The sequence below is a fragment of the Leopardus geoffroyi genome, chromosome D1 (genome assembly GCF_018350155.1).
Source record: "Leopardus geoffroyi isolate Oge1 chromosome D1, O.geoffroyi_Oge1_pat1.0, whole genome shotgun sequence".
NCBI lineage: Eukaryota > Metazoa > Chordata > Mammalia > Carnivora > Felidae > Leopardus > Leopardus geoffroyi.
The window spans coordinates 11872556-11894149 of NC_059329.1; the positions used below are offsets into that span (position 1 = coordinate 11872556).

At 54.1% G+C, this 21594-nt stretch overlaps 1 protein-coding gene across 5 annotated transcripts in view; it reads left to right on the plus strand.

Moving 5' to 3' along the window:
* Positions 1 to 3378: 3378 nt before the first annotated feature.
* Positions 3379 to 21594, plus strand: part of ZBTB16 (zinc finger and BTB domain containing 16) — a 196091-nt gene continuing 177875 nt past the window's right edge. The window contains exons 1-3 of one of the 5 annotated variants that reach the window (XM_045482869.1): positions 4996 to 5330; positions 7402 to 7468; positions 8295 to 9652. In XM_045482869.1, the coding sequence (XP_045338825.1) occupies positions 8385 to 9652 (1268 nt within the window). In that variant the 5' untranslated portion in view covers positions 4996 to 5330; positions 7402 to 7468; positions 8295 to 8384. Of the gene's footprint in view, positions 4712 to 4995; positions 5331 to 5372; positions 5696 to 7401; positions 7469 to 8294; positions 9653 to 21594 lie in introns of those variants that run through there. The other 4 variants (XM_045482870.1, XM_045482871.1, XM_045482868.1 and 1 more) reach the window with 4 other exon arrangements.

Here is a 21594-nt window from a genome sequence, read left to right on the forward strand (position 1 = left end):
CTCCCGTTACAAGGAATGGGAGTCATACTGCTTCATTTTGCACACGCTGCATGTGCACCTCACCCTTCACCCTTGGACGGCTACAAAATTTTAGTTTTGAAATTGAGGCCCTTTTTCTCAGAGCAAAGCAGATTTCCAGAGACACCCAAATTACTCAGTGCTGGCCCCCAGGCCCGTGTGTTTGTGCTTATGTGTGTTTGAGAAACAGAGAAAATGCCTCTCTCCTAAATGCAGGAGCCCCTTTCAAAGACAACATTAAAACATTGTGCCCAATAGCCCAATAGCTGACAGCAATGGTCGCTATGTCTCATCCCAAAGCTTTGTCAGGAACCCCATAAAACTAGCACATGGTTTGTGACACCCAGTGAAACACCGTGCTGCTTCCGTAATGACCTGAACCCTGCTGCCTGTCATTAAGGGACCTCTCTTATTAAACATCTCTTTTTTAAATGGCCGCCATCATCTGGTCCCAGTGTACATTAAATCCCATTATAATTATAAACACACTTCCCCATAACATCCGTTGCAGATTTCATCTACACTGCCTACCCCCTCAGGGCATCTTTGCACTAATAACAACTCAGATTTGCTATCTGAGTTGACAACATTAGGTCTCAACACCATTTGCAGTATGCTGGCGAGAGAGACCGAGAGAGAGAGAGAGAGAGAGAGAGAGAGAGAGAGAGAGAGAGAGAAGAAAAAGCTTTCTCTTTCGCAAGCAGGAAGATCTTGGGGTCAAGTGGCCCAAGACCTTAGGAGCTAAGAGAAATAACCCTTCTTCTCCCTTTGAGAATCACTCTCTGCCCAGCAGACTAGAGGAAGGCCATACTTAGCACCTGGAGGAGAAGCCCAACTTTGTAAACACCACTAGCCAAGACTCCACCGGGAAAAGAGATGGCAATTACTAATCAGAGGAGCTGTCTTATTTGGTTTTCTGCCTTCAACTAACCAGAATCTACAGGTCACCTTTTTATTTCCCTCTCTGTTTTTTGGAGGGGGCATCTAAAAAAGTGACATGGAAGGATTTAAAAAAAAAAAAAAAAAGATGAGGGGCACCTGGGTGGCTCAATCGGTTAAGCGTCCAGACTTCGTTTGGGGTCGTGATCTCATGGTCAGTGAGTTCAAGCCCTGCATCCGTCTCTGTGATGACAGTGTGGAGCCTGCTTGGGATTCTCTCTCCCCCTCTCTCTTGCCCTTACCCTGCTCATGCACTCTCAAAATAAATAAACTTCGGGAGGGAAAAAAAAAGACGAACCAAAGAGAACCATCAACATACGCATGGAAGGTAAATTTGGTTTTGTATAGTTTTTGATGTCATCTGCATCTACCTGGTAGATATTTGCAATTATGACCTTGAAGCATTATAAGGTCCTTTGCTTCCAAGAAAGGACACAGTAAGTCTACTGTATCTTCCCTCAAGAGTCCCCAGTGGGTCAAAGATCTAAGAGTGCATGTGACAGCTGGTGCATCTTCCATTGGCAACCTGGAGTTCTCAATTGCTCCGGAGACTTTTTCCTTTCAGGGGCTCCACTGCTGGTATCCCTCCTCAAAAAGGCTTTATTTCGCACTCATCTCAAGGTTTTAGTATGCAAAGTGGCTGCTGCTCGCCCAGAGGTAGGAGTCCTTGATTTATTTATCATGATAGGAAAGTCTACCTTTAAATTTTACAACTATTTTCCAGCTGAGGTGTTGGAACGAAATGAATTGCAACATTTCATTAACACACAATCAGAATACAGAATAACACTGCCTTCTTCAGGGGCAATCTGTTCGGTTGAAGCTTTATTGTAATTCAAAACTCCCTCCTCAACTTTTGCCTGCGATTTTGGGGAAGGAGGGAAAGTGAGCTAAGTCTGTTTACCAGGTGGTCTGATTCAATGGGAAATGGTTTGGCCGTCAGCTTGCCTGGTGGCTGTGTAGCTCTTGGCCTCAGTGGAGTTAAGAGAAGGAAAATCAAAAGCTGTTTTCCTTTTTCTATCTTGCCAGAGGCTTATACAATCTAGAAGTTAAGATCAAGAGCTTTGCAGTCAGAATGGTCTGATTTGAAGCCTCAGCTCTGATGTTCACTAGCCCTACAGTCTTGGGTGAAATGCTTAACTGCTTCAAGCCTCAGTTTTCCCATCTGAAAAATGGGGCAAATAATGGCACCTGCCTGAATAGGGTTGTTACTAGGATTACATCATACAATATAGGTAATGTGTTAAGATTCATAGTCGGTGCTCACAACGAGTTATTCCCACGGTCTCCTCCCTATAAGATCCCTTAGACCTAATATATCCCCTTCTTCCACAAACTGAGCTCTGAAAGGCTCATACCTGTGGGAGGTATGGGAATAAAGAAGGAGATGAGAGAACGACAAGATTTAACATGGAATTCTATTCAAAGGTCAATCCATCTATTCCCCTGTCTCCAGCATGACCTCCCCACAAGACTGAGGTCTCTCCTGTTTTTAGACCTGTCCAAGCTGATGTCCCAGCTTCCCTTACCATACCCTTCAAGAAGTAAAAAAAAAAAAAAAAAAAAAAAAAAAAAAAAAAAAAAGAAAGAAAGAAAGAAAGAAAATCACAACCAATACATGAACATCAGACAGAGAGAGAGACAGAGAGACAGAATGAGAGGGAGGGAGGGAGGGAGGGAGAGAGAGAGAGAGAGAGAGAGTTTTCTCCTGTAATTTTCCATCCTGCTTGTTTTTAGGTGCCCCACCATATGAGCTCTCTGAACTGGGGATTCTCATCAGCCTTGGGGGGACCCAAGGACACGGCTCTAGCTACAAATGGTGCCAGTTTTGGTGGGGGAGCTGCTACTTTATCTGGGCCCAATAAACCTTATCAAACCGCTGCGCAGCCTGCCTGCAGCACTAAGTGGAAATGCTTGGAGCCCAATGCTGGCTCTCAGCCCACAGCCTCGCCTTTTTGTTACCTCCTCCACCTCTTAAATTCAGGCATTAATCTCTCTTTAACACTTACTAACAAGGGCTGGGCTTTTTAATGGGCAGAGTTTATGAAGCAAGGGAGATTTTCACATAGAGTGAATGTGGCATGGAGTGGGTTGGGGGGGGGGGAGTCCAGGGCCACGGAGGGATTGTTCTCGCTCTCCCATTGTTTCCGAGGCTTCTCCCTTACTCTGATTTGAGGATTAATAGGAGATTAGGATCAAGGGTTAATTGCGGGCTTCTCCTGCTACTGCACTTAGGAGGGGCTGGTGCGTGGGTGTGGACAGCAAGGCAGCAACCCTCAGCAGGCACCGTCTGGGCAGAGGCTCAAGAAGTTCAATGACTTTCTTCTCTTCTCCTGGTGAGGTTTTTCTTCTCTTAGGTCCCTCTCCTCGTGCTCTCCCTGCAGACCAGTTCTTTAAGTCTCTTTCCCCTCACAGACAGTGCAGACCTTAGCTAGAGAAAACAGTTTGTAAACAGGAATTATTGCTCTTTATTGTTAATCAAAATGAACACCCAGGGACCAGGCTTTTCCAGGGTTGGGTTGGACGTTGCTCTATTCACTGCTATCAGAGGGTAACTGGCTGCCTCCCTTCACTCCCAAGGGTGCTTCTCTGCCTTCTTCTCTCCTGACTCCTGCAGGGCTGAGCACTTTCCCTGCTAGGAAGAGACAGGAGCATACTCTCCGGGATGGAATTGGCTCAGCACTCTAGCTAACACCGAGCACTTCCAATTCTGGCCTTCAGCTGCCCAGAAGCAGATTTTTGCTTCTAGTTGGTGTCTGCCACCTTCCATGACCCTACAGTCCTTCGGGCCTGGCTTTAGGTCTGGGACAGTACCAGAGGCAAGCATAGGAATGCGATTATGTGTGAGTCCAGAGCAAACCTTTGACCCGCCGGCGCGTCGGGGACGGAGCATGGGGACCGGTCTCTGGGACCAAAGCCCCGCGTTGCTAAGACTGTTTGACCTCCAAGGCTGACTGTCCGGAGACCCAAGGAGGGCGCTCTTCACCACCACCTTCTCTCCCAAGATCCCGGACTTTACTGGGCCTCAAAGGCCGGTGTCCAGAAGAGAGCTTCCCACCTCGTGCCCCCTACTTTCGCCAAGTCCAGAGGAACTGCGGGGGGCTGAGGGGGGGTGGGGGAGGGGAGAGGGGACTCTGCAGCGCCGGAGGAAAGACCGATTTCTTCTGGTTGCTCTACCCCTGGCTTAGTGATCTCAACGCCACCCTCTAAGTGGAGCGGCCAGCTGAGGGGAGGAGGCACTTGCAGGGGGGCGGGGAGGGGGGCTCTAAGCTTCTTCAAGCTTTCACTCGCCCCCTGAAGACTTTGCGCTGAGCGGGGAGCAGTTGTTGGGAGCTGTTTCCAACCGATGCAAAGCCCAAGGGATGCTCAAGACTGGGAGGGGGCCTCACGACCTCGGCCTCCAGGGATCGCGACAGCTGAAATGCGGGAGGGGTCTCCCTTCGACGACTGATCTCCGCGGATCCCCCTGGCACCAGGCTCACCAGGGCCTGGGAACTGCGCCTGGAGACTTCTCGCAAGCGGGCTGCTCAGTGCCTGGAGACACAGAAGGCCTGGGCTCGGGCTGAGAAAGGGCCCTTCTGCAACTGATGTCGGGGTACAGGGGTTGCAGCCCCGAGCCCGGAGAAAAGTGAAAGGCGAGATGACACACATTGAATCCGGGCAAACACCGGAGCCGGGGACGACACTCCGCGCCCGGGGCAGCAGGGAAGAACAAAACCCGCGTCCAAAGGAAATTAAAAACCTGGGGTCGAAGGTGGGGGCTGCTCCTCGCCCCTCACCTCCATTGCCCCCGCCTAGGATTCCGAGTCCCCGACACTGCTCTCTCCGCGAGCTCCTTCTTCCCTCTCCGCTGGGCCGGTGAGCGGCAGCCGCCGGCGCCCCAGCAGCAGCTAGATGTCAGGCGAAGCCCGGAGCGCGGCGCGCGGAGAAGGGAGGGGAGGGGAGGCGGCGGAACGGAGGGGAGGGGTGGGGCGGGGAGCGCGCGCGGGCTCGGCCAGTGCGGGGGGGCGGGGTGGGCGGGCTGAGCCCGGGGACGGCGCGGGAGGGGGGAGGGAAGGGGGGCAGCTGTGGGCAGCGAGCCGGGTTCGGCCGCCAGCACTAAAGATGGAGAGGCGCCGGGGCCTCGCAGGGGAGGGGGCTCGGCGTTGACGTGGGACGCGGCGGAGGCGCCGCAGCCGGTGGTGATTTGCTAACCTCGCAGCAGAGAGGAGTTGAGGGCGATGAGAGCGGGTACTGCGAACTGCCGGGCGATGCCGCCGCTGCCGCCGTGATACCGAGAGCAACAGTTCCCAGCAACACCCTTCCCCGACACAGGCACACCCCCCCCCCCCAAGAGGCACGCACACCCACCCCCAGCGCCCGGCTCGGCAGCGGTGAGTGAGGGGCCCGGGAGGGGCGCACCGCCCAGCCGTAGGCGCGCGCCGGGGCGCCCCGGGGCTGGAGAGGTCCGAGGGGCGCGCTCCCTTCGGCCACTCGGCCGCTGGGCTCGTGCCTTATTTTATTTGGTTTGTTCCTTTCCTGCGGCGGCAGCCGTCGCCGCCGCCGGTTGGGGGTCGGCTAGAAGTGGAGCCCCGGCTGTCAGCTTGGGCGCAGCTGCCTCCCCGACCCTTCCGCCCTAGGGCAGGGTCGGGGCGAGAGGTGGGGGGCAGAGCGGTCTGCGGAGGCTGAGGGCGCGAGCGGAGGGTTGGGGAACCGGAGGCTTTGTACGACCAGCGGCCGGCGGAGGAGCGGGGAGCCGGTGGGTGCTCATATGTATGCGGACCGGTGCGCGGGCGCGATAGGGTTGTGGTTTATTTGTGTTTATTCGCCCGCCGGCTGGGAAGCTAGGATCCGAGGAGTGGATCTGGAGGAGGAGGGGAGCAGGACTCGGATTCACTTGGGTTTTCTTTCTCTTTGAAAAACGTGGTGGGCTTTTTTTCTGGATTGGACTTGACTCCCCACCCGTTTTTGGGGGGGGGGAGGGGCGGCCGTGGCGGAGTCCCAGAGGGTCTCCTGGGCTCCGGGCCCTCCTCGGCTCTCGGCAGGACCGGCCGTGGCACCGGAGCTCGCTGTGCGCCCAGCCGCGCTCGGTGGGTGCCTCGGCTCTGCACCTGATGCATTCGGGATGCGTTCCCCAACCTGGCGCGCCGGCGGCTCGCTCGCACAGCCTCTCGAACGCTCCCGCATGCGCTCGAAATGCGCACCGTCTCGCCCGCCCGCGGACCCACTGGAACGCACGGACGCGCGGTGCGGCGACTCACTGGCCCGCTCCCCGGGACGCTCGCAGCGTGCCGGGGTTGGGCGCCCTGCCTGTCGCTGCCGGGGGTCACGGCCCTGGGGCGGAGAGGGAGGGCGGGCAGATCCCTTCTCGCCTTTCCTTCCACCACAACTCGCTGTCGGGCTTTTGTGCTTCCCCTTCGCGGCGGGGCGGGTCCGCCTCCTCGCGCTCTCGCCCAGGCGTCCAGCCCGCCCGGACTCTCGCCTTTCGTCCGGGTCTCTTTTGCTTTTCCTCCTCCTTAACCCGGCTCCTTTTTTTTTTTTTTTTTCTTTCTCCCTTGCCGTCCGGCTCCCCGGGAAAAGTTGCTTCCCCAACTTTGCAGAAGTCGCTTCCAAGTCTCCGTGGGGGTGGCTGGGACTGGGGGCGTGTGAGAGCGGGATCGATCCCCAGAGCTCCTGCGGGTTAGCGCCGGCGTTCCCTCGCGCCGCCGCGCTGGGCGCTGCAGCCAGCGCCCGCACAACCGCGGGCGCCGAGCCATGGGTGGGGGTCGGCTGACCGAGAGCACCCCGATTGCTCGCAGGACTTAGGGCGCTTGCTTTGGGGAAGGAATTCGGGTAGCTCAGCTTCCATTCTTTCCATCGCCCGTGCTAGTTCTCCGAAGCCCTTAGGTCTGCAGGAAGGCGCACGGTGGCAAGGCGCCGGTGAGTGGCAGTGCCACTCTTGACGGCCTTACTCTCCACCCCATGGAGGGCAGCAAAAGCGTCTTTACTAGCCGTCTTGTTAACCGTTTCTGCGTGAGATTTCTGGCTCCGGAGCCAATAGGGCTCCTTTTGGGGGCGGAGGTAAACAGCGTTTGAAGAGCCAGGGAGAGCCTGTGCTCTGCTTCCAGTTGGTTTCACTGCAGTGTTGGCCTCGGCAAGGCATAGACTGAGGGACACCTGGATGTGGGTGAGGTCTTTCTAACACTTTAGGCCGGTTAGGGAGTCCCAGAGCCCTGTTACTGACCCAGAAGGAGGCTTTGGGAGAGGCCTTTGTCTCCCAGCCGGCGCTCTTTTCATACTGGCAGTAACTCACATAGTAGATGGTGGTGCCAGAATCACTTCTGGTGCCTTCATGCAGCGTCCAGCATCAATTGGTGTTCTGGGCACAGGACCTGGGAGTCTCTGGACACACTTGGAGTTCACGTACTTTGCACGTGCACTCCTGGCTATAGGGGTGCACATTTCCTATGATCTCTCTCTCTCTAGGTCTTTCGTGACCCATTTTCCTACGTTTTGTAGATCCTCTCGTCCACTCGGCACCTGTGGGCAGGAGGTAGGTGCGGCATCTCTTATGAGTATGTGCACGGGCACAGTGCGGGTTTCGGATTGCGTCTACAGTAGCTCTGAGGCACCTACGGGTGGAAGTAAGCCAGGCTAGTGTGGGGTGTGTGTGTGTGTGTGTGTGTGTGTGTTCCTGTTGTTGCCTAAGGAGGGGGCCGGGGTGGAGGTGTGTCTATCCCTTGCAGCCCTGAGAAGAGAGGAAGGGCAGAGGCCTAGGAAGCATTGGCTGGCCGTGAGATGGGCCAGCAGAGAGCCCTTGCTTGCGGATTTGTGGGGGCCGGGACTATAGGCTGCCGCCTCCAGGTGGGCCTGTCCGTGTTCCTCCCGCTGCCACAGTGAGGCAGGATTTAGAAAAACTTTGTTTAGAAGATGAGGTTTACTGCACAGGGGGTTCAGAGTAAGATTGATCACTTTAGTTGGCCGAAGGAAGGGGTCAACCTCTGCACTGGGCACTTCCTCCTAATGCACATTGCCCATGTGCAGGAGCCCCTCGCTCTCCCATGCAAAGCAAGCCCAGGACTCCTAGGACTTTGTCTCAGCTGATCTAACATGTCACAGAACAGCGAATGAAGCAGATGCTGTGGCAGAACCTGGTCTTTACCCTCTTCGTACCTGGGCTTGTAAAGGCAGATGTGCAGAGTTCTAGGAAGCTTCCTCCCCTTCTTTCCGTTAAATTCACCAAGACTGTCTCGGGGGGGGGGGGGGGTGGCGGCTTATGTGTATTCTGTGTTGAGTTGTTACTTTGAAGGACGCTAACTAATCTGTGTTTCGTTCTCTGGTTTCTTTTCTCATCCCTCCACCCGCCCCGTCCCCTCCAGCCCTCTCGGTTGGCCCAGGAAACCCACCCAGCCCCGTCACGCAGAGCCAGGAAGGAAAGAGAGCCTCATGCCTGAGCCGAGGGGAGCACCATGGATCTGACAAAGATGGGCATGATCCAGCTGCAGAACCCCAGCCACCCCACGGGGCTCCTGTGCAAGGCCAACCAGATGCGTCTGGCCGGGACGCTGTGCGATGTGGTCATCATGGTGGACAGCCAGGAGTTCCATGCCCACCGGACCGTGCTGGCCTGCACCAGCAAGATGTTTGAGATCCTCTTCCACCGCAACAGCCAGCACTATACTCTGGACTTCCTCTCGCCAAAGACCTTCCAGCAGATTCTGGAGTATGCGTACACGGCCACACTGCAAGCCAAGGCGGAGGACCTGGATGACCTACTGTATGCAGCCGAGATCCTGGAGATCGAGTACCTGGAGGAGCAGTGCCTGAAGATCCTGGAGACCATCCAGGCCTCAGACGACAATGACACGGAGGCCACCATGGCGGATGGCGCGGCCGAGGAGGAGGAGGACCGCAAAGCTCGGTACCTCAAGAACATCTTCATCTCGAAGCATTCCAGCGAGGGGAGTGGGTACGCCAGTGTGGCTGCTCAGAGCCTCCCTGGACCCATGGTGGACCAGAGCCCTTCCGTCTCCAGCTCATTTGGTCTCTCGGCCATGAGTCCCACCAAGGCTGCGGTGGACAGTCTGATGACCATAGGACAGTCTCTCCTGCAGGGAACTCTTCAGCCTCCCGCAGGGCCTGAGGAGCCAGCTCTGGCCGGGGGTGGCAGGCACGGTGGGGTGGCCGAGGTGAAGACGGAGATGATGCAGGTGGATGAGGTGCCCGGCCAGGACAGCCCTGGGGCCACTGAGTCCAGCATGGTGGGCGCGGTCGGGGACAAGGTTGAGGAGAGGAGCAAAGAAGGGCCCGGGACCCCAACTCGCAGCAGCGTCATCACCAGCGCTCGGGAGCTGCATTATGGGCGCGAGGAGAGCGCCGAGCAGCTGCCGCCCCCGGTCGAGGCTGCCCAGGGCCCCCCCAGCCGACCGGAGCACCCTGCGCCCCCGGCCGAGAAACATCTGGGCATCTATTCTGTGTTGCCCAACCACAAGGCCGACGCCGTGCTGAGCATGCCGTCTTCAGTGACTTCTGGCCTCCACGTGCAGCCTGCGCTGGCCGTGTCCATGGACTTCAGCACCTACGGGGGGCTGCTGCCCCAGGGCTTCATCCAGAGGGAGCTGTTCAGCAAGCTGGGGGAGCTGGCTGTGGGCATGAAGTCGGAGAGCCGGACCATCGGGGAGCAGTGCAGTGTGTGTGGGGTGGAGCTTCCTGACAACGAGGCCGTGGAACAGCACAGGTAGGGCCCTCTGTAGCCCCGCATCCCGCAGCCCAACCCCAGGCTTCTGGCTCCCGACACCCTGCCTTTGTGCCTTCGTGCCCAGCTACCCCCCAGCCCTGGGGCCTGGCCCCTTGTCCTCCGTGCTCTTTGTGAAAAGACACTTAGTTTCTAAGTCCGGGGGGTGGGGGGATGGGGGGAGGGGAGGGGAGGGCACAGTCTCAAATGTGGTGAGAGGGGCCTTGGGTGTTTCCTAAGTGTTGGGGAACTGACGGGCCCAGACTCTTCCCAGGCTCTTTCCTCTCCTTTTGCTTCCGGGCTCCTTTTTGATTTTTCTCCTGTTCGGTCTGGTCCCCTTTGCCTGAAGTGACTGATAAACTGGAGGAAGAGAAGTGGGATTGGGGGAGAAGGTCTCCCGTGGCCTGGATCTGGCCACGTTGCTGGATTTCAGGCACATAGGTCCCCAGGTCCCCGGAGTGTGGGGAGGGCACGGGGGCGGGGGCTGGATGCTACATAAACCATGTGAGCCATGCCTGGTGAACGTTTCTCACCAGGGATGTTTCCTTTCCCTGCTCATTCTCTGCCCTTTGCCAGCACATTTAGAGGGAGTTGATTTAAATTCAAGAAGGAAGGATGGGTATGAGAGTCTTGGTTTTGCAGCCAGCCGTTTACTCTTATCCCATCTCTGCTCACATTGAATGGAATGCGACTTCAGGCTAGCACTGGCTCCCCTCTGGCTCCTGTCACTTTCTCTATGAAATGACCATACATTGAGCTTTTATGACCTGCCTGGTTCAATACTAAATGCATTACATGGAGTCACATTTTTGTTACAGCAGCCCCCTGAGGTGGGGATGTTCTTTCATGTAGGAGGGTGCTAAGACCTTTTCCCAGAGTCACACAGAGTAAGAGACAGGGTTGGATTCGAATTCAGGTCTTAGCCTCCTTGTACTTTGCTGCCTCTTGGAGTCGCTCCGTGCTGAAGAGGGTATTGTCTACAGAACACAGGGTTTTGAGAATTGCTCATGAGTAGAGTAAACATGGGCAGGATCAGTAGTGGGTTTGGTTTTCACTTGCACCTGCTGTGATGATATAGCCATCATTGTATCCTCTGGTCCCTGGGTCAGGTGAATGGTGTCAGGAAATCTAGTTTGGTGGTCATCCATGGTAACATTTCCTACACACCCTCTTGCCTGCTGTTTGGCTGATCTGGGGTGGTTTCTTGAGCAACCGTCTTCCTCCACCCGTTCCTTGTTGCTCTGTTGCCCGTTCAGGTACGGGAGGGCATGTGAGTGAGAGGGTGTGGGGGCCGGGCAGGCACCTGGGGGTCAGCGATTACCCGACACCAGCCGGAACCTGCTCCCACGCCTCTGCTTGATCCGTGCCTCTGAGACCTACCTTGCGGAAAGTGCCGCTGAACCAACCGTAGCCGAGTTTTTCCGGTGGGTGCGAAAAATAACCGCTGCTGAGTGTATCTTCTCGATGCTTGCACCACCCAGAAATAGACCGAGGATGTGTTAGTGTCTGCTCAAACTTTCCTAGAGAGGAAACCCCCCTCCCCAAACTTGACCAGATAGATTTCTCATCTTCTCCGGATGTCGATTATTTCAGATAGGTGCGATGAGAAATGGGGTCTGGTGGAAAGTTCTTTTGGGTCTGGCTCTCCTCTGGTCCTGATGGCGTCTTTTTCTGGGAGGGCCACAGAAGATCCCACTCTCCCAGGAGGTCCGTCCAGGCTCCCATTCTGTGGGACCCTCTGTCCTCTTGGGGAGAGGCGGAGGCCTGGCTGTGGACCTAGCCGCATCTCGCCGGGAGAGCGTGGGATAGTTATGTAACCTTTCCGAGTTGTGTTTTATTCTTAAAAATGGAGATGGTCTGCACAGCGTGGGGCTGAATTGACGAAGGAACATCTAGAAATCCCCAGAGCAGTGAGTGACATTGTGTGCTGGTGACGGACTGACCTGCTGGTCCCCCATCTTGTTCAGGTCTCCACATTGCCTCCCTTGGCTTCTAGAATTCTAGAGTGTAGTATCCACAGTGCTGCCTTCCACTGGGGCTGTGCTGGCCGCAAGGCGGTACAGAGAATGTCCCTGTCCCTGGGAACTTATGACGGCGAGGCACTGGTCCAGGGATCCTCACTATGGGCTGCTGACACGGCAAATGGCCTTTTGACTGAGGGTGGAAAGTAAGTTGGTGCAGCCTGAGAAACTAGAGCTGAGGACAGGGCCCCGGGTGGAAAGCTGTGAGGACCGAACAAAGCAGGAAGGGGAGAAAATGTTCCTGCGGCTTCTAGGCCCTTGCTCCCCCCTAGCCGCCCGTTGGCTCCTGATGAGACGTACTTTGGGGGAGGCTTTTCCTCTCCCCCTCCAAGCTCCTGGGTGCGGGTGCTACTTTCCTGTTTCTCACAACCACTAGTACAAACAAAAGGACGAGACAAAACAATCGGAGGGGGCGGTTTGGTTGGGAGGCTGTGCAATTGACTGGAAACATAGCAGTGATGAACGTGACAAAGTAGCAAGCGACAGGTTTTATTTTATTTTACTTTTAAGCCATAGACTAAAGTGTTGCTGAAGGTTGCGTACCCAGCAGTTAACTGTTGCCTGTATGCTGCGTGGTGAAGGGCATGGAGAGGCAGGAGGTGGGGTGGGCTGGGAAGTGGTACAGGAGGGAGAGAGCCTGGTGTGAATCCTGCCACTAGGTTCCCTCCGTCCCAGGCTGATGAGAGCGAGCCTGTTGGCGCGACTCGTGCAGACAGAACAGCGAAGTCGTAGTCCCTGCAATGGGTCCCTGCGCAGGCAGTGTCCTCTGTAGTCCTCTAACAGGCTGATGGAGAGGCTGGACAAAGACACTCCTTCCGTAAATTAAATGGGCTTACTTACCTGGAGGATCCAGAAGGGCAGCACGCCCAAAGACCAGCAGCATTCTCCGGGCAGATGCAGGAGAAAGGTCTGGATACTACAACCTTCTCCACTGTGCTCACATCACAGGGGGTGGTATCTGAGGGAGGCAGGGTCACAGCATGCTTCTGGAAGATTGGGATTGGCCTGCCCTCTGTGTTCATCTCTCTCCTTTCTCTCTCTGTCTCTGAAAGGCTGGAGCTGTTCTGCGTGAAGGCTTATCTGGATCTGATGTAGGCATCAGCTCACCTGGGCCAGGCGCACCTACTCTTTCTCAGAGTCTATACCCGTGTTGATAAGATTACAGGGGGCAGTGTGGTTGACTTAGGTGTGAACCCAGGCTTCATTCGTAGCCCTCAGCCTCCCCAGGCTCCCACAGCCTTGTCTGAATATGTTTCTGAGTCGAGTGCTGCAGAATCAGAGTGCGGGGTCTGGTTTGCCAGGGGCCTCTGGACCTTCTACAGCAGACCCTTAGACCAGCTAGAGGGGATCTCTTGCACGTGCACAGAAGGAGCTCCAGCCTGGGTCTCGAAGAGATGCTCAGGAAACACAAGAAGTGATCTCAGCCAGCTCCCTGGACTTGTGTGTGCAGCCCTTCCCGGAGGCTGCTTGGGGCCGGCTCTAGGGTGCATGAGCCACATAGCTGAGATGACAGATTTGGCCTGGCTCTTTGCCTCGGTCTGTCTCAGGTGACCCGTTGTTCTGTTTTCAGTGGTTGACCATGTGGAGGGCCAGCAGCTGTTGACCTTGGTTTCGGCCGCTTTGGGGAGTTTAGCGGTTGCCTTTAACTCTTGGTCGCCTTTCATCCTTCTGCCCGTGCTTCAGGCACCTCTGAGGTCACACCAAACTCTGCTGGTGACGCAGCCATAATACTAACCGTGTCTTTTATCAGCTGTAGCACTTTCTTCTTTGCAAAGCACTTTTAATGACTTTCTCAGCCCCACAGCCTCCCCTAAGCGGGTACAGGTCCGTCATTCCGTATCTGTGAATGTAAAGTCAGAGAAGCCTTGAAAGCTGAAAGGTTTTGTGCAACTCATTTAGTGGCAAAACCTGATCTGAACTGATGTGAGGCTATATTTATCCCACCTACTTTGAATATTCATATGTTTTGCTGCAAAAATATTAATGTGTTTGATTACAGAGTGCTTCCCTAGACTCCTCTGGGACTGGCGAATACCATAGGACCCGTAGTACCTTTCTGAAATCTGAACAGTTTGGATTTCTGAAGCACCCAGGGGTTTTGGGTAATCTAGTGGGACTGTGGACCATTTTCAGCCCCAACTTGCAGACGAGGAAACTGAGCTTTGGAGCCAGTAAATGACTTGGCCAAGGTCACGAAGCTATAAATAGATAGAGTCAGGAGCCCAACTGGCCTTCTGATTCCCAGTCCTGGGTACTTTGCGCCAGGCCATATAAGCACATGGGCATCGCCGTTCTGGGTCAGATCCATCTGACCTAGTCTCTGGGTGCCAACACCATCCCGAAGATACCACCGTCGGAGGCTGTGGCCATCTTCCTTGACGTCGATCCTAAAGGTCAGGCAGAGCCCGACTTCTCTGAGTAGCTATTTATGGTTGTTCTGTCATTCACAGATTTGCCCCAATCCTTTCCGAATCCGTTTCTATTTCCAGGAAGTGGCCTTTTGGGGGATGATGAATGACTTAGCGATCATAACCTCCTGTACTCCTGGAGGTCTTCCTTTGGAGAAGTCATTAGCTGTGAAGTTTGGAGGATGGCAGGAGGCTTCGTGGCGTTGTGCGGGGCTGGGGCGTGGACCGGGCCTCTAGCCTCTGTTCCACGGGTTTTGGCCGTGAGACCACTGTTGGTCTCTCTCTCATCTGGAGGCTCATCCCTTGGTTTGTAGAACTAGGTGCTTGGATGAGCTCTTTCTGGATTGTTGAGTTCTGCCCCTTCCGTGCGTACTCACTCACATTCTCGTGAAGTCCTTTTGGCTGATTGAATTTTGCTCTGTTTTGGAATCTGGGTTGGCAGTCAGCCAGCTGAAATAGGCGGGGGTCTCTTTGATTTGATTCTGTCTGCCCTTTGTTTTTTAAAACTTTTACTCGCGTAGGGTTGCGGAGTCGTCTGGGATCTAGATGGCACTCTGGGAAATTTTGAAGACGATTTCTTCTGTGTTATTTCCAGTGGAGGGAAGTGACTGCGTCTTTCGTCTCCGTGCGAAAAGTCCCATTTACGTTTGCTGTCACTGTTGGATGGAGCTGCTAATTGCTGGAGGGAGAGGAAGAGTGTTCAGCTCAGCCACACGTTTTCCTTCTGCTTGTTCTAGGAGCTCTATTTATGAATCTTTAAAATAGTGATTATCCTAAACTGTTAAAATCAAACTCCATTCACAACTCTTTCCTTTCTTGCTAATTCAGGAGGCAAACGTTTCCAATCAGTTTTAATTTTTTTTTTTAAATAAATGACTTTAAAACCAGTCTATCTGAAAGCCCAAGGGTGAGAGCTAAGAATCTTGATAAATGAATGCAGGTGTGCCTCAGTGTGCCTGTTGGAGGGTTCCAGAACATTCCTCAATAACAGAAGGTGTTCTCAGGTTCTGTTTCAGCGGCATTAGGTGGAAGCCGTGACTCAATGGCAGTTATTTTGGTAGAAAGAAAAATTGACCATAGCAACCCCACTGCCTTACCCTCTGACGTTTTACTCACGGTGAATGTGCGTTTTGAGCAAATCAGACTTCTCTGGGCCAGAATCCTGATTTTACCGCTCACCAGCTGTGTGACCGTGGTGATGTTACCTAACCTCTCTGTGCCTATTTGCTCCCTGGTAAGAGGGGAATAATGACAGAACCTGTCCACTGGGTTGTTACAAGGATTAATCAGCAAATACATGTCAAATGCAAGGAACGGTAGCACGAAGTGAGTGTTCCCTACATGTTTGCTGTTGTGTTTTTATTGCTGTTGTTGTGAAACGGGGCACACAGGCAGTGCAGGGTAGGAACTGTGTTTGTGTTGGGCCAGGTCCTGTTTTCCCCCCGAGGCGGTTGATAAAAACTGCGGCTCAGACACCATGTGGGGCTGACGACCGTGAGCACGTGCATTCCCCCCCCCCGCCCCCCACCCCAGAAGCCGATCTCCTTGTACCCTGGTGGCCAGGGTACTCTTTGTCCCATTGACCTGAAGCCTGATGAGTCATTCCAGTTCTCATTTAAATTTAGCTGGGCAGCACTCCACCGGCCTCAGTTCCAATTGCCAAGCAGGCTCACCCAGTACCCGAGAGCCCGTGCGTGTGGCCCGCCGAGCACATCGCTGTGGTCGAGGCACAGACAAGGAGCACAGGCCCCACTTTACTGAGGGAAGGCTGGGCTTGCGGTGGCCGGGCCTTCCAGAGCTCCTCCCTGACCCCACTGCCAGTGTAGGATGCTTCTGATGGTGGGTTTGGCAAACGGCATTTTCGGGGCTTGGTACTTACCAGGTTCTGTGCTCAGAGCATTCAGAGGCAGACTCTCACATGCTCTGGCTGCCTTGTAAGGGGGACATTAGTTGTGAATTCCCTGATGGGCAGAGGGAAGCACGAGAGGTCAATGGATGTGCCCATGGTGGGGCCAGGGCTTGTGCTCAGGGCTTTGAGCTTCACTGTTTTTCCTATAATGCCCTGCTTGGACCGGCAGCCCCTGATGGAATCAGAAGGGAAGGAGGGATCAGGAAGGACCGGCTCTGTGTTTCCTGCAGTCGGTGACCAGGGGGCTCATCGCTCGGTCCCCTCTGGTGGCTCGCGAGGAGGAAAGTAGCGAGGGGGCTGTTTGCTTCAGAGGGTTCAGGTCTTCAGGGGTCGGGGCCACAGAAGTGCCAGGAGAACTTCATCCTGCATCATCTCTTACCGACCCGGAGAGACCAGCTTCTGGTGATGGGGGCCCTTTATGCTGACTCAAAAAACAGAAAATGGGAGAGAAAAAGAAACCCACTTACAAAAATAAAAATTCCATGCTGTTAATTTCATGCCAGCATAATCAGAAATTCCCCTTTCTACTGTTTCCCCTTAAAAGCCCCAGTGTCCTTATTATGCTGGCTCAGTCTGGAAAAACTATGGTTGGGTTTTGCCTACGTGAGGGTTATCTCTGCAGCTGCAAGCAGGGGACTCGGTACTTTATTGTCAGTATGGAAACTTCAGCTGGAAACTCGCCAGAACCTGCTCGATTCTAAATTTCTAGCTGGCTGTCGACTCTGACCTCAAGACTCCCATTTCCTTCGGCAGGAATGGATTGTGTCCAGCTTTGCAGTAGGAGGAACCCAAGTTAGCTAGGAGGAAGGACTTCCCGAAAGAGTGGGGGCATCCCTGGTCACAGAAATTTTGATGAAGAGGAGAAATTGTGGGCCAGTTAGAATTGTTTCTTAGACTTCTCCCCACTTTTGGGCCATTTACTATTTTTAGTAATTAAAAGAAAATGTTTTAAATGTTTATTTGTCTATTTTTGAGAGGGGGCGAGGGGGCAGAGAGAGAGGGAGAGAGAATCCCAAGCAGGCTTTGTGCTGTCTGTGCAGATCCTGACGCGAGGCTCGGTCTCGTGAACCCTGAGATCGTGGCCTGAGCTGAAATCCAGAGTTGGATGCTTAACCGACTGAGCCACCCAGGTGCCTCTGGCCATTTTTTATTTTTAAGTTATTATTCCTTTATTCTAAGTCTATTTGTTTATTTAAGTAATCTCTGTACCCAACATGGGACTCAAACTCATGACCCTAAGATCAAGAGTTGCACACTCGCTTTTCTGACTGAGCCAGCCAGGTGCCCCTTTTGGGCCGTTTCGATTCCGCAGAAATCATAAGTAAGGACTGGGTGTTACACGTACACAGGTCACCACCACCAGGCGTGTCAAGAGCAAGACAGACACACTGCCAGACCGTCGTGTTTGTAGGGGACAAGGTGTGACGCCAGGTAGACGTGGGTGTGAAGGTTGGTGCTCCCTCGTGAATTTGGACAGATGAATTCACCTGTCCAAATCATCAGGCTCTTGTCCTCTGAAGTGAGCTTAGTCCTTTACCTCCCAGTGCGGTTTTAAACATGTTAAACGAGGCACCAGGTAACATAAAGCACACAGCAGGGACTCCCATGTGGGGCCGCCTCCCTGCTTCCCGCTTCTTTTGTGACCCCAGCCTGACAAGGGGGCCGCTCTCTCGCTGAGCCCCCTGCCACCCTGGCCCAGTGTCTGCTTCTAAGTGGATTAGCTGAGGGTTGTGATCTTAATGCCATTAAACGTGTTGGCACGACTCTCTTTGCCATAGTGAGAAGCAGATGTGGCTGACCGTAACGGCCCTCGGTGATCCATCAGGCCTGGAGTGCGGGGCGTGGGGAACATTATTAGTGTTAATTTGGGGGAGTCTTTTATGGTAGTTGGGGGAAATGCGGAGGGATTGTTTGAAACGTATTTATTTTAGCCGTTGAGCAGGTTAGATGCTGTCGGGGTCTCCTGTGGCTCAACCCTCCCCTCTCCCCAACCCTTTCTTGAAATAAGGCCCCTCCCCAACCCCGAAGGCCGGGCCTGATTACTTCCAGAGTTGGAGAGACAACTTAGCAGGCTCTTGTTTCTTGCCGATGTACCTTATTAGTAGCACCTGGCATCATAACCCACTAATGGGAACCAGCACTTTCCTCCTGCGTGGCCAGTGACAAGTAGCCCTGTCAGCCGGAGCTCGCCGTGCGAGGAAGTTCCTATTAGCTTTATGGTCAGGAGAACTTGTCCTGTTCAGGAAATGAATGTTGCCGCTAAAGGTCCGCGGCCCTGACCCTGGCTGCGTAACCTGTGCGGGCCGGGGAGACCCTGCTCAGGATGCTTGGGATTTCAGCCCCTCTCTGGTTCTTGTCATATGTAAAGAGGGAATCATTGTGGTATGTTGCAGCCTTGAACTTTTGATTTATTCAGTGAGGACGACTTAACCGTTTCCATGCCTGGATGGCTGTGCAGTGTCAGAGCTGAGCGTGTGCCTCTGTGGGTGTGTGGAGCCTGGGGGTGGGTGGAGGAGAGACCCCCATGCACGGCTGTGCCCGGGAGGGGGGGTTTCAGGGGACGATGATTGGCTGGCTTTTGCACTGCTGTAGTGTCAGAAGTTTCTGGAACTGTTGGCTGCAGACTGGGCAGCTGGGAAGGAGGCGTTGGGTCTGCGGTTGAACCTGGCTTTGAATTTATCCTCTGCCTCTTAGAAGCTCTGTGGCTCCGGCGAGATACCTAACCACCCGCTTCCTCATATCTGAGAGGAAGTTCTAATGTGGACTTCATCGTGCTGTCCTGATCTTACCCATGGACGGTTCATTCGGGACATATACAGCCCTGGGGCGGCACGGTCTGTGGCCGGCGTTGAAAGGATGTGCCTCTTTCTTTCTCCCTCATTGTCATGTTATTTAAAAAAATTTCTTTAATGTTTATTTTTGAGAGTGAGGGAGACAGAGCACGAGCAGGGGAGGGGCAGAGAGGGAGAGAGAGGGAGACACAGAGTCCGAAGCAGGCTCCAGACTCTGAGCTGTCAGCACAGAGCCCGACGCGGGGCTCGAACTCACAGACCGTGAGATCATGAGCTGAGCTGAAGTCAGACGCTCAACCGACTGAGCCACCCACGTGCCCCTGTAATATTGTTTTTAAAAAAGTTGGAAAGGAGGGCCTGTCTCACCTACGGAGACTTCCTTCCTCATCACAGCCTTGGAATCCAAGAAAAATTACCTAGTCGTTCCTTCTTCTGCGTGCGAGTAACGTTTGTAAATGTGATGTTTGTGGAGAAGAGCAGGGTTTGACCTGGTTCCCGAGGGAAGTTTTGGCCTGCCTCTTTGAGAGAAGATGTTTGTGAGCCGTCTGGCAAATGGATGTGTTACTTCTGCCTTGGCCTCTGCTGCTGCTTTAGAGGACCCTGGTGACAGAGGAGTGAACCGGCCCAGGGATGATGGGCCTGTGGCGGGGAAGCGGTTGGAGATGATGCCTGCTTTTGGAAGTTTAAAGCAAATCTGTCCCATCTGTCTCTGGCATCATGGACAGTCGCTCCAGGGAAAATAAATTCTTCTCCAGTTGGCGGGCTGGGTGCAGAGAGAAAGGACGGGGAGTGGTCAGCGCATCGAGGCAGCTGATGCTGGGCGGGAGGGTGGGGCGGGGGGAGGGGAGAGTTTGGAGATGGGGCGCTGGCCCATTTCGGGGTGTACGTGCCCACGGGAGGCAAGTTCTCTCCTCCATCCTCTGCATGGAAAACCGTGCACGTCTCACATCTCAAATAAATAGAGGCTCCTGCCCCTCCCGGAGCAGGTGAAGGCTGCTTGGAAGGTGTTTTCACGGAGTAGGGATGGGAAGTCCTCAATGCAGAAGTGAAATCGTGACAGTTGTCCCCTAAATGCTCTGCTAAATTAAGGATTTGCTAACATTTGCGAGTCTACCTCCCTGCATACCCCCACCCCCGGTCCCCTTGGCAGAAGGGATAAAGATGGGACCTAAAAACAATGTGAAGCACTGCTAAATTGAGCGTCTCTAAAAACATTTTCCTTCCCTTGAAGTTGAGTGTGGAGAGCCAGGGCTGGACTCGTGAGCGCTGCAGACCCATTTAGGGCCCGCGTGCCTGGCCTCTTTCCTCAATCTCCAGCACGATGGTTTTCACTCCCCCTCCCTCCCCTTCCTCCCTTCATAATTATCCACTCTTTTACTTTGTTGTGTCCTGACAGGTACAAGAGTGGGTTTTGTTTTTGCGAGCTGGGTAGCTGCTAAACACTCCCCAACAGCCACGTTCGACGGCTTGGGGGTAGCTGGTGTGGGCCAAACCTTGGCATCCCCTGTTGGAAAAGTGAAAAATATTTCTGTTTGCAGTTAATTTTAGTGGCAAGCAGATCATGTTAACTGGATGTAATTGCTTCCAGATATGGCCGAGGGTTTTGTGTGTTGAGATGAAGGGTCTGGTAAGTGCTCACTTCCTGTGTAAATTAGGCTCTTCCATTCAGTCTTTCATTCTGGCCAGCCCTGGATTCTGTCATTCTCCCGGTTCCCCCTCCCCAGCCTGCAGCCTGGTGTGAGAAGCAGATTGCCCTGTCCCTCTCAGTGCGACTCTTTTGTCACTCGGAGCCACTCACCTCTGGGTTCTTGATGTGAGTTTGCCCTTAAAATAAACGGGAAGGGTTTCAGAAGATGCCCCCTGGACCTGCTTGTTGCCAGGGAGAGACAGATCTGCAGAGCCACGGGGAGGGAGTGTCTCCTGATTGCGTGGATTATGTCTCAGAGCCCAGAACTCCCGGTTTTCCGTGCATTTTTTTTCCCCCTCCACCCTCTGACTCTACTCCCACCTTGGAGAATACGATTCTCTCCCTTTCTGAACAAAGCTCATTCCAGGGGGTCTGAAGTCCCGGAGGAATGAAGTGTCTGGGGCAGGAAGGAGAAGCCTATGGTCACAGACAGGAGATCTGTTAGACACGAAGTCGCTGCTCGTCTTTGCAGAGCAGGTTCGACCTACACACACGCACACCTGCCCCTCCCTGCCAGAAAGGGAGAGGAGAATCCATCCAGAAAACCTTCTCCGGGACCCTGCAGTTTCTAGCGTTGCACCCGGGGAGAAGTCATGTTCTCCTAAATTCCGATTTTTGTCCTGTGGCCAGTCCCCCATTCCCAGTGCTATTTGCATAAGAGGTTGCTGTTTATCTTCCTGTATCAACTCCACTGATAACCCCTGTGGTCTGTTTAACAATATATGAGGAGTAGATTACTCGATAAATGCCCGTTTTCCCAATAGGCAAAGATAAACTGTCGGGGTCAGGGTGAGGGGTGTGTGTGTTAGGAAGGAGGGACCGGGTGGGGAGCCAGGACCCTCTTTCAGATCGGGATGGAGATGTGTGAAAACACCTGACACGGGAAAACAGGTATCTTGTAAAATGCAGCCGCATGTGTCATGCGGCTTATCAGCTTCCTGCCCTCCCCTACTTTCCTTCTCCTTCATGTGGACATATGCAGAGTCTCTGAGAACATTCCAGTGAGTGGGTTGCCCATGCCCGTGTTAGTACAAGAGGGGAAAGGGGTAGGTGGTTTTTGCTTCTTCGGTTCCTACCCTTTCCTCCCTTAACCCTTTCTTGTTTCGGCAAGCTGTCAGCTGGTAAGCA